The sequence below is a fragment of the Gorilla gorilla genome, chromosome 10 (assembly GCF_029281585.2).
Source record: "Gorilla gorilla gorilla isolate KB3781 chromosome 10, NHGRI_mGorGor1-v2.1_pri, whole genome shotgun sequence".
Classification (NCBI taxonomy): Eukaryota; Metazoa; Chordata; class Mammalia; order Primates; family Hominidae; genus Gorilla; species Gorilla gorilla.
In genome coordinates this window covers 76,381,902-76,394,473 of record NC_073234.2, presented here as the reverse complement: position 1 = coordinate 76,394,473, position 12,572 = coordinate 76,381,902, and the positions used below count along the sequence as shown (strand labels likewise).

Here is a 12,572-nt window from a genome sequence, read left to right as displayed (position 1 = left end):
ACTGCCCCAAAGAATTGTTGGCATAAGCCTTCAAAATCCTCTGGGTGCACTGGAGAAGAAATGAGCAAAGTGAAGCAAATGTTTTCCTCTTTGAAAACAGGAAAGTTGAGAATGAACACTAAGATATAAATCCTCTGTTCTGTGTGGAGGAAACAGTGAACAAAGGAACTCTTATTTAAACAAAGATAAATCAGAGTAATAGGAAACAACTCCCCACAAGCAGCATCTCACCAGCTCCCGACATAGCCAGTTTGCCCACTGCAAATGGCCAAACATTAAGCACACAAATTGCATGCAATACCACCACTAACTTTACAGCAGCTGTGGAATGCTGACAAAAACACAGGAGACCAACACTTTGGGAAGCCGAGGCATGCAGATCACAAGGTCATGAGATTGAGACCATCCTGGCTAACATGGTGAAACCCCGTCTCTACTAAAAATACAAAAAATTAGTCAGGCGTGGTGGCGGGCACCTGTAGTTGCAGCTACTCAGGAGGCTGAGGCAGGAAAATCGCTTGAACCCAGAGGGTGGAGGTTGCAGAGAGTCAAGATCGCACCACTGCACTCCAGCCTGGGAGATAGAGCAAGACTCTGTCTCAGAAAAAAAAAAGAAAGAAAGAAAAGAAAAGAAAAAAAGAAACACAAGAGAAGGAACTTTTTGATTAGTTAAAAAAAACAGGGGCAAGTTCAACCTGTAACAGATTGTGAAGGGATGTCAAACTCCATCTCTTTGAATATACAAAAAAAGTCATTTCCCTCCCAAATTAAATACAGACCTTCACTTTACATCATCAGCTCTTATCATTATTTTTAAAATGATCTAATTCTGTTTAATTCACTGCCTTGCAGCTACGTGAGTCATTTGATATATTATGAATGATAGTAAATTATATTTTTAGAATAATATTCAGGCTGAAAACATATTCTAAAACAACCAGAAAGCTCATATTACAATGACACAAAAGGCATTAAGGACAGAATATTACTGTAATGTTCAGGCTAGTCTAGTAATGCTACTTTGTAATATGCCAATAAAATGCCAAGTTTCAATAAAAAATTGACTTTGTTCTACCATTATTATTATTATTTTGTATTTTTTTTAGAGATAGGGACTCACTATGTTGCCCAGGCTGGTCTCGAACTCCTGGGCTTAAGCAATCTGCCTGCCTCGACCTCCCAAAATTCTAAGATTACAGGCATGAGCCACTGTGCCCAGCCTGTTTTACCACTATTTAATTCAAGTAAAAACGTTAATTTAAGACTTTTTACTAAGTATAATAAGTTTATTTAGAGAAATATATTCCAGCTAAATTATTTTTATCTTTGAATCCCTTTTCTCTCCCGTTGTCCTCTGGACTAGGTAGGGGGTCAGGCAGACTTTACTTGCAGACCAAATGCAGCCAGCTGGCCTGTTTTGAAATTAAAATGTTATTGGAACATAGTCACGCCATTCTTGTATCTTCAGTGGCAGCACAGCCAACTAGTTGTAACAGAAACCTGATGGCCCTCAAGCCTAAAATATTTATCATCTAGCCATTTAAGAAAGTTTAGCAGGCCGGGCACAGTGGCTCACCCTGTAATCCCAACACTTTGGGAGGCCGAGGCAGGTGGATCACCAAAGGTCAGGAGTTTGAGATCAACCTGGCAAACACAGCACAACCCTGTCTCTACTAAAAATACAAAAATTAACTGAGTGTAGTGGTGGGCTCCTGTAATCCCAGCTACTTGGGAGGCTGAGGCAGGAGAACTGCTTGAACCTGGGAGGCAGAGGTTGCAGTCAGCAGAGACACACCAACGCACTCCAGCCTGGGCAATAAGAGTGAAACTCCATCTCAAAAAAAAGAAAGAAAGTTTAGCAACCCCTATTCTGGACTATTTAGACAAGAAGTCTGGCTAGAGTATTCACAGTTGAATTCCAAAGCTAACACAGTGCCTAGCACACAGAATAGTAAAGGGTTTCTTAAATACTGAAGATGTCTGGCTGCTTTCAGATACACTCACAGAAGATGTCCAGGATTTAAAGAGAGTGAAATTCTAACACAAACTTTTTATTACGTGAATAGTTTCACAGTATTCTTGCACAATAAACACCTGTGATTTACCTTAGTTAGCTTTTGTCAGTGAATGGGGAGGACCCTGGGCTAAGAAACATTTGGAGCCATATCAATACAGTACGACAAACTTAATGCAAATTTTCTTCTACTAAGACTAGTTAGCAAAAGGGGGAGGGTAGTAAAACACAAAACAAAAACAGAAAGATGAGAGTGGGTGACAAGAATGATTATGGTCCAGTATATATAATTTTTAGTTTCCTGAGACCTCTCCTTAAAATACCCATAGACCCACAATAACCCAGTAATCCAGAGAGATCAAATTAGTGGCAAAACAGGGATAGAATAAGGTAATTTTTAACCTCAAATAAGTGTTCTTATAATTAGAACTTCATAATATCAGTTAAATTTCTGATAATTAAAGATAAATTATTACATTTCTAGGTATGACTTCTATTTCAGTAAACTGCTACATTCTTTCGTAAGACACATTATTTCTTAATGATATGAATAGCAACCTCTAACTTTCTGATTTGTACCTAAGCACTGCCCTATATCCAGTTTTGTTTTGTTTTGCTTTTTCTTTTAGATGGAGTCTCACTCTGTCACCCAGGCGGAAGAGCAGTGATGTGATCTGGGCTCACTGCAACCTCCGCCTCCCAGGTTCAAGTGATTCTCCTGCTTCAGCCTCCTGAGTAGCTGGGACTACAGGCATGTGCCACAACACCCGGCTAATTTTTGTATTTTTGGTAGAGATGGGGTTTCACCATGTTGACCAGGCTGGTCTCGAACTCCTGACCTCAGGTGACCCACCCACCTCGGCCTCTGAAAGTGCTGGGATTACAGGTGTGAGCTACCGCGCCCGGCCTACATCCAGTTTTTCAAAGTAATATACGATTAGGTGGCTTCAGAATCTCATCATGAACTTTTCTCTACTTGAAAAAAAATTCTGCAACTCTGAAAACTAAAAATAACAACTTTTAACCTGAGCTCAAAGAGAAATTACCTAAGAACACTAAATTACTAGGTGATAGAATTGAATAAAGTTCAAACATAAACAAGCAATATTAGCTGAAGACATGTGACTCGTTTGGGGCAGATATGAAATGTAGTTTTAAGGGAACGATTTGTTTCCTAAAGGAAACAAATTTTATAAACAATTTTTATCAGTGTTCTTTAAAAAGTATTTTCTTTTTCTAGATTTCCTTTCCAAAGATAAACAAAAATAATATTTTGTCAAATGATACTTTCTTCTGCATAATTAATCTGTCTCTTTCCAATGCTCCACATTCCCTGATGACATCGAAGTCAGGATGTTTCACACCATATGTTTGTGGAAGAATTTGGAATGCCACAATAACTGATTGTGAAATGGCAAGAAATATTGACAAAAACAGGGCATATTAAAAACAACTTCCTAATTCAAAGTTTGCAGTTGGGTAATCATTTGTTCTGAAATAGGGAGGCTCAGGGCAGGGAAGTGTAAATTTGTTGAAAGCACCTGAAAACTGTTTCAGCCAGGGTTCAGTCAACACTTTTTTTTTTTTTTTTTTTTTTCTTTTTTGCTCTGTTGCCCAGGCTGGAGTGCAGTGGCGCAATCTCGGCTCGCTGCAACCTCCGCCTCCCCGGTTCAAGCAAGTCTCAAGCCTGAGCCTCCCAGGTAGCTGGGATTACAGGCATGTGTCATCACACCTGGCTAATTTTTGTATTTTTAATACAGACAGGGTTTCACCATGTCGGCCAGGCTAGTCTCAAACTCCTGACCTCAAATGATCCACCCACCTCAGCCTCCCAAAGTGCTGGGATTACAGGGGTGAGTCACCATGCCAGGCCTGTCAACACCTTTTGCTCACCATCGTATAGCACGTTTGCTCTTCTCTTCATTGGCCACATTTTTCAAAAATCAAGTCTGTATTACAACTGTATCAGACATTTAATAACTTTATTCTAGGTTCTTGTTCATTATTCTTACTCCATTTGGAAAGCCTTAGGCACTATGCTCATCTTTTAGAGATACTCTTTTAAAATCTAATAAAGAGGATCATGAAGAGAACTGCAGATTTGCAGTGTTGCATTCTGTGGAGATATGTGAAGCTGGAGGAATTGGAAGAAATAGATGGCTGACCTCTTGCAAATGAAGAGGATCCTAGAGTCCACAGAAAGATTTGCCAGGATGTGTAACATCGTATCTCATTGCTAGGCCCTGCTGCAAAACTGCATCCTCATGTAATATGACTGCATCATAATTGGGGAGGGGAGAAGCAATATGAAAACTACCCAAGAGAGACCCAAAAGGCCATATGAAATGTTATAAATGATGTAGATTAACAAAAAGATAGAGAAATATGTCAAAAGCAACCACAGTTAGAATGGTTATTATTAGAAAGACAAAAAATAACAGATGCTGATGAGGATACAGAGAAAAGAGAACTCTTATACACTGTTGGTAAGAATGTAAATTAGTTTATCTACTGTGGAAAATGGTATGAAGCTTTCCAAAAAAAAAAAACTAAAAGTAGAATGACCATATAAACCAACAATCCTACTACTGGGTATTTTCCAAAGGAAAGGAAATCAGTATATCAAAGGGATATCTGCACTCCCATGTTTATTACAGCACTATTCACAATAGTCAAGACATGGAATCACCTAAGTGTCCATCAATGAACAAATAAAATGTGGTGCATATACGCAATGGAATACTACTCAGCCATTAAAAAAGAGTAAAATCGTGTCATTTGTAGCAACATGGATGGAACTGGAAGTCATTATGGTAAGTGAAATAAGCCAAACACAGAAAAAAAAAACCAGAAAAACAAATATTGCATGTTCTCACTCGTACGTGAGAGCTAAAAAAAGTTGATCTCATGGAGGAAGAGAGTACTCATAGAATGATAGATATCAGAAGATGGCAGGGGGTGGGGAGGGTGTAGGTGGAGGAAGAGAGGTTGGTTAATGAGTACAAACATACAGTTAGATAGAAGCAATAAAGTCTACTGTTCATAGCAGAGTAGGGTGATTATAGTTAACAACAATGTAGGCTATATATATATTTTGTTTGTTTGTTTGTTTTTGTTTTTGTTTTGTTTTTTGAGACAGAGAAAAGTATATCAAAAACGAAGATGGTCTATAAAATCTACCATTTTTATTCCCTAAATTATCAATATCATTTTTACACATGCCTTATTACATATGTGCTGTGAATACACCCATCATAACTCATGTTTTGATGTGTAAATACATGAGTGTAAACAGGCAATTCCCCTAAATAAAACCTAATATACAAAAATCTAAATTAACAAATAAAAAAGATTATTTATGGCCAGGCATTGTGGCTTATGTCTGTGACCCAGCATTTTGGGAGGCCGAGGTGGGAGGGCTGCACAAGCCCAGCAGTTGGAGACCAGTCTGGGCAACACAGGGAGATCCCATCTCTACAAAAAATGACAAAATTAGTTGGGCCTGGTGGCATGCAAGCCGATAGTCTCAGGTACTTGAGAGGCTAAGAGGATCCCTTGAGTCTGAGAGATCAAGGCTGAAAGTGATACCTAATTGATGGTGCCACTGCACTTCAGTCTGGGCAACAGAACAAGACTCTGTCTCAAAAAAAAGAAAAAGAAAGAAAAAGATTATTTAAATTTGAGTTGATATTTTTCTTTGCAAAGAATTCTTCAGGCTAGGCTTGGTGGCTCACGCCTGTAATCCCAGCACTTTGGGAGGTGGATTGCATGAGGCCAGGAGTTCGAGACCAGCCCGGCTAACATGATGATAACCCCATCTCTACTAAAAATGCAAAATTAGCTGGGCGTGATGGCACACGCCTATAATCTCAGCTACTCAGGAGGCTGAGGCAGGAGAATCACTTGAACCTGGGAGGCAGAGACTGCAGTGAGCCGAGATCGTGCCACTGCACTCCAGCCTGGGTGACAGAGCGAGACCCTGTCTCAAAAAACAGAAAAGAAATTGCAATATTCTAATTTTGCTTTTAAAAAAATCCTTGCTAAGATGACAGCAAGAGAAGGAAAAAGAAAAATAAAATAAAAATTCCTTGCAAGTAGAGACCTAATCTTGAATTCACCTTTGGATGTCCAATGCATGGCACAGTCTCCGGCACACTGTGAGAGAGCTGAATGTGTGAGAAACTGATGAGTCAAGTTTCCTTCCCTCTCTGAACCGCCAGGATGTGAGATCATTAGGACACTCTGTGCTATGGATGACAATTGACAGTGACTCAAACAGGCAGAAGAGCAGCACTAGGCATAAAAAGAAGAAGCTAAAACCTCCACGAGGAGGGAGGGTAGGAGATAATGACTTATAGAAAAAATAATATTACATCTTACATTTGTATTTGTACAATTTTCAACGTGCTTTATTTGTTTCTCACTGTTTGAAGTATGAGCAATTTACTATATAAACCCCGCAATTCAGATAGAAAAGAAGAAAATGCAACACTTTCACTGTAGAGTGTTATGTGCTACTGAAAGAGAAAAATCACAGTTTAACTTTTTCTACAAGTAGACTGAAGGTTTGTACTTATTATGGAATCAGATAAACAACTAGGTTAATATTTACGAATTGACTATTTTTCAAGAAAAATATATGACTCAAAATCAGCAATTAGCTGCTAGATAATTTTTGTTGTGACGAATGTACTGTCACTCTCGAAATGGCTTTTTTTCCTCTAAGAGTGGAATTTTAAACGTCTGGCAACACAACCTAGGAACTGGATAACCCACACAGTTAAAATTTCCCCGAATCTCAACAAGAAATGGATTTATTCAGTTGAACGTTGCTTTAGACACTTAGCCCCTGGCAAGCAACTTACCTTAAAAGTCCCCACCACCTCTTTTGATCCTCCTTCTCCAGTACATTCTGCGGAGCATCCGTTACTGCAATCCTTAAAGAAGAATTAAACCGCCATTAAGTAAATGCAGGTGGGTAAGCGGGACCCGGGGTAACCTACATGACACTCACCATGATACCGTGCGCTCCTCTCCAGGACCCAGGCAAACACAAAAAAGGAGGCTCAGACAACCAAGCACCCAGGCCCGAACCTCCAACAAGCGTGTCTTGGGAGCGCTGCCCTGCACTTCCCACCCTGCCGGGGTCGCGGCGGTTTTTGTCCTCCTCCGCCGGCTCAGGGAAGACTGGTTAAATTCCAGGTCAGCCCTACAGAGCCAGGGTTCGCCGGCAAAGAACAAAAAAACGATTGTCTCCCTTATATCCGAGCAAATAGTCTAGACCGGGGTGTTAAGCCATTTATAGAAAAATCTCCAGGGCGCGCTCAGCCTCGTGGTCTTGTCAATCACAGACTCACAATAGCAAGCCTGCAAAGGGAACGGGGACGGGCGTGAACCATTTCCTCCACCAGCAGGGTCCTCCGATACCGCAGCATCCACCCCACACCTTAAACCTCGTGGTATTAGTGGGCAATTTAAAAGATAAAGACACGGGGAAGCGGGACTAATTGGGAAAACCTGCAGACATTTGTTTTAACGCCTAATCTGCTAAATAACTACGGGGGTGGGGGTGGGGAAGAAAGAGATCCAAGGAGGCAGAAGGCTGCGGTCAAAATATTTTGGGGTGGCAAAGTCACGTAGGATGTGGCTGTGGGTTCTGGCAGCCCAGAGATTCAGCTCCCGCCTCCTCCCTCAGAGCGAGTCCATAGCTACCCTCACGTCCCCCGTGGCGGTCCTCGCCGCGCTCCGGAGCGGGTTACCCATGAGGGTGCTAGACCTGGGCAGCGCGAACCTCGAAGAGGTTGCAGGCTGGGACTCCAGATTTCCGGCAGGGATGCGGGGAAGAGAAGACGCCTCGCTGGAGGCGGAGTGGAGGGCAAGGCGAAGGAGGATGGTGCAGGGAACGGCGACAAGGCGCCCGGCCAGGCCCGCGAGCTACCGAGACCCGGGTTCCAATCCGCCCCCCTTCCGCAAACGCCCGGGTTCGAGGTACCTGGCGGGCAAGGGCCGCAGCGGAGCAAAGCGGGCTGGCCATGGGGAGGCTGCGGGGACGCGGGGCTGCAGAGAGCGGCGGTGGCACGGAGCGCGCGGCTGGAAGCGAAAGCAGGCGGTATGGCCAAGCCCCGGCGCACGGCCCATAGGGCGCTGGGTACCACGACCTGGGGCCGCGCGCCAGGGCCAGGCTCAGGGTACGACGCAACCCCTCCAGCATCCCTTGGGGAGGAGCCTCCAACCGTCTCTTCCCAGTCTGTCTGCAGTCGCTAAAACCGAAGCGGTTGTCCCTGTTACCGGGGTCGCTTGCGGTGGCCCGAGAATGCGCGCCACGAACGAGCGCCTTTCCAAGCGCAGATATTTCGCGAGCATCCTTGTTTATTAAACAACCACTAGGTGAATGGCCGGGAAGCGCCCCTCGGTCAAGGCTAAGGAAACCTCGGAGAAACTACATTAGGGCAGCTTTTCCACCGACTCCAAATCCAACTGACAAAAAGCAGTTTCTGCCCTCGAGAGTTTGCGGGCGGGGATTGACATTTGTGCGTCTGCTCTTGTCTGCCACTGACCCCTATGTGCAAACTGAAGGGGGAGAACGTGAATCCAGCTTTTAGATTTCCCTGCGCCACCTACCCAAACCGAATTTGTAACTCGGGGTGTTATGGGGCTACCAGGCTCGCATTCCCTAAGGGCCGTTTCTGCCCAAAGATCTCAATGCCTTTCATCGTTTTCAGGCAAAGCAGACCATCAAGAGCTCCAATCATACTGTTTTCATAGTTTTCCGATGTAGGCTCGTGATCGCAATATTTAGAAAGAGGACTGGAAAAGTGATGTTAGAAATACTATTCGGTTTAGAAAGGGAAAGGAGGATTGGAATAGCTATTGTCTTATATGCAGTGTTCGCCTGGGGCAACGTCAGCCTAAATTATGAGCCTTCCTGGTTTTTAAATTAATAGGAAGTGGTAACTGGGGCTGACTTGATCTTGGAAAGAGGGGGAGGGCAGTTTATTCTGGGTGAAAGCGGTTAAATCCGGTTTGGTTTTTTAAATGGTTTCATACAACGCTACTGATAATATACTGTAGCTCTAATCTTATCAACTCAGAAAACCTACACTTTTCCTCTCCTTTATACAAGGCACAGAAAGGCCTCTTACGCTGGGGTGGGGTCCCAAGCTCCAAAGACCACAGAGTCCAGGCAGGTCACGTACCACCATAGAGCGGCGAGTGTCCCTGGAAGTCCAGGGTCGCTTATAAAATAAGTTTTGTCCTTATTGTTTCGAGACGGAGTCTCGCTCTGTCGCCCAGGCTGGAGTGCAGTGGCGCGATCTCGGCTAATTGCAACATCCGCCTCCCCGGTTCAAGCAATTCTCCCACCTCAGCCTCCCGAGTAGCTGGGACTACAGGCCTGCGCCACCACGCCGGGCTAATTTTTGTATTTTTTGTAGAGACCGGGTTTTGCTATGTTGCCCAGGCTGGTCTCAAACTCCTGGACTCAAGCCACCCACCCATCTCAGCCTCCCAAAGTGCTAGGATTACAGGCGCGAGCCACGGCGCCCGGCCTCCATCTGTATTAACTGCTTCTATTTCCTCCCCATCAAGGGCTTCTGTCCAATTATTCCACCTAAATAAGGTCTCTAATAGCCTTCATTTTGTTCCTGCCAATGGTTTTGCTTCTCGTGCATTTTCATGGCTGCACCTATGTGCTGATGACTCCCAAATATATTTTTTCAGTCCACCTGTCTCCTGAGCAGTAGGTACTTGCTACTAAAAAATCTGTCTAAAATAAAAACGGCGTATCTATCCACCATGTTGGAAGCACTGGGCTAGTTGCTGGGGGAGGGTTGAGAGCATACCATCATCCTGTTATCATGCATTGCCCCCAGCCAGAGAGAAAAGTGTTAATTGTGTTAGAAAGTGTTAAGGAATCCCACAGACAGATGTAAAATTATAACAAGTGCTGCCTGTGCTCTAAGAGCCTCTAATAATGGATTGTATTGACTCAGAAAGGCCTGGAAAGGCTTTCAGCAAGTGATCCTTGAGCAGAAATCTGAAAGATTAAAGAAATTTACTAAAGGAAGAAAGGATGAAGAGCACCTGGTATGAAAGTGAGTTCCAGGACAAAAGAACTTCTCTGAGGAGGGCTGGAACAAAGGGCCAAAAGAGAGCCTGGGGCTGTGGTAGACAGAAAAGGATGGAGCTTAGGCTAGTGAGTAGCCAAAGGGCCAGCCAAGTAGTGCCTTAGGGAGAGCTAAAGAATAATTTTAAAAAGCAAAAATAAGATAAAAGCCTGACTGTCATACAGGTATAAAATAAACTAAATTACAGAGTTTATTTAAATCATTTAATGAAGTTACCAGGCAGATATAAAAACTGGTTCAAAGAACAGGCATGTTTATAGGTCAGAAATATTGAAATGAATATGCAAATGAAATTGGCTTCTTCCACAGTAGGGGAGAGAAGTTAATTGAACCCTGACCTTCAGATTTTACTTGCATGACTGCATGCAATAATTATTTTGCATTTCTATCAGTCATCTGTAAAATAACTCAAAAACAATGAAACAATGTAAGATCCAGTGAAAGGGCCCAGGGAATCAGAATCAGATAACCTTAAAGGTTTGCTCTAAACAATTCAGTTTTCCATTGAAGTACAAATTTTTCCCTACAGTAGGGTAATATAATTTCTTCATTCAAGAAGTGCTATTAGTCAGCAACAGCTGAAGTAAACCAGACATAGTAGTCACTGTACTTACTAGTTACGCTAAGAAGCTGTAGCTTTAGCAGTTTTCAATTTAGCTTAACCTAGGGGCAAGAGAAACCACTGAAAGGTTAAGGATTAGGTGGAGTATGCAGGAGCGGTGACAGAATTGAAGGTACTGGCTGCAGTTTGGAGTTTGGAAGAGGGTCTGGGTGGAGAGGAATGGATTTTGAAGAAGCTATTACAGAACCCACATACGAGATGATCCTTTTAATAAGTCAGACTTGGCTGGTGGTTGGTAATAGAAGTGGAGAGAAACAGCCAGATTTCAGCAAGAATGGAGATAAGGTGGCAGCCTGGGCAACATGGCAAAACCCTGTCTCTGGTAAAAATACAAAAATTAGCCAGGCGCGGTGGCATGTGCCTGTAGTCCCAGCTACTCACGGGATTAAGGTGAGAGGATTACCTGAACTTGGTGAGGTTGAGGCTGCAGTGGGCCAGGATCACACCACTGCACTCGCCTGGGTGACACAGTGAGACACAATCTCAAAAAAAAAAGAAAAAGAAAAATAGATGATATAAGGTGGGACAAGGATGAGAGAAGTGCCAAGGAGGCCTCCTTGGATCTGACTTGCTTATCTATTTGGTGATATTCACTAAGAAAAAAGGAATGTTGAAAAAGAATGTGGTTTGAGGGGATGAGGAGGAGTCTGGTTTGGGACCTCTGATTTCTGAAGTGTCTCCAAGACTGGCTGTGAGAGATCTGCCTGTCTGAAGCTCAGAGAAGAGGTCTGGATTAAAGGTATTATTGAATCATTGGCATAGAGGTGGTAACTGAAGCTATGGGTGCGAAAGAGAATCTCTATATGTCAGTTTTCTCCTCTGTAAAATGAGACAATAGCAACACTTCATGTTTGTCAACTGGGATAGATGAGCATTAATATATGAAACTTATGTATATTAGTTAGAACCATGCCTGATGTCAGCCATGGAGAACAGGTGAAAGAATGGGCATGGCTCTGTTTCCATTAAACTGTATTTGAAAAACGGGACAGAGCAAATGTGGTCTGTGGACTGTAAGTTGCTTACTCCTGCTCTATGTAGTTGCTCTAGTAGAAACATAGCAGTTGTCCCTCAAATGCATCCAAGTGATGATCACCAATGTCTATCCATTCTTGCTCCAAATACCCTGACAGTTGCCATTTCTCCAACCATGTTATCCGCATCCTAGTACCAAACAGCTTCCAAGTAGCTCCTCTGACTCCAGCCTTGCTTCTCTTTAAGCCATTCTTAGCATGACAACCAGTGAAAATGTCTCAAATGCAAATCTGAAGACATCTCCTCTTGGTCAAAAAACCTTCAAGGCTTCACATCACCCATTTGACAAAATGATTGGCAAGCTCCCAGCCCATCCCAGATTCTGCCTTCTGCCTCTGACTCTCCAGCTCACCTTTCGCTATGCTCTTTCTTTCTCTCTCCCCCCACACATTTAATTTATTTCAGTCCTTTCGGACATCAGGCCTTCTCACAGGTGCCCAAATACCTGTAACATTCCCTGCCTTTGCCAGGCACTGTCATCCTTCCTTGTTCAGTCCCTGTGCCATGTCCTTGGCAGGAACATCTCTGAACCCTGTCTAGGCTACAGTGGGTCCCTCTGCTGTTTATTTACATACAATGCTTGCCATTTCAAAATAATGGTAATATTTTATTCTAATCATTTGATTAATGCTCTTCTAATTGTATGATGGGAAGTTCATGTCTGTCAGGCCTCTGAGCCCAAGCTAATCCATCATATCCCCTGTGACCTGCACGTATACATCCAGATGGCCTGAAGCAACTGAAGATCAACAAAAGAAGTGAAAATAGCAGGTTC

General features: G+C 43.2%; 1 protein-coding gene across 4 annotated transcripts in view; it reads right to left on the bottom strand.

Moving 5' to 3' along the window:
• The window catches only part of BCAT1 (branched chain amino acid transaminase 1), a 138,474-nt gene that overhangs the window by 83,514 nt on the left and 42,388 nt on the right, over positions 1-12,572 (bottom strand). The window contains exons 1-2 of one of the 4 annotated variants that reach the window (XM_055358032.1): positions 8,007-8,397; positions 6,880-6,951 (exon numbers count right to left, since the gene is read on the bottom strand). The exons of 1 other annotated variant lie outside the window; for it this stretch is intronic. In XM_055358032.1, coding sequence (XP_055214007.1) covers positions 6,880-6,951; positions 8,007-8,225 — 291 coding nt within the window. In that variant the 5' untranslated portion in view covers positions 8,226-8,397. Of the gene's footprint in view, positions 1-6,879; positions 6,952-7,028; positions 7,359-8,006; positions 8,398-12,572 lie in introns of those variants that run through there. 2 more of the 4 variants (XM_019039128.4, XM_019039127.4) reach the window with 2 other exon arrangements.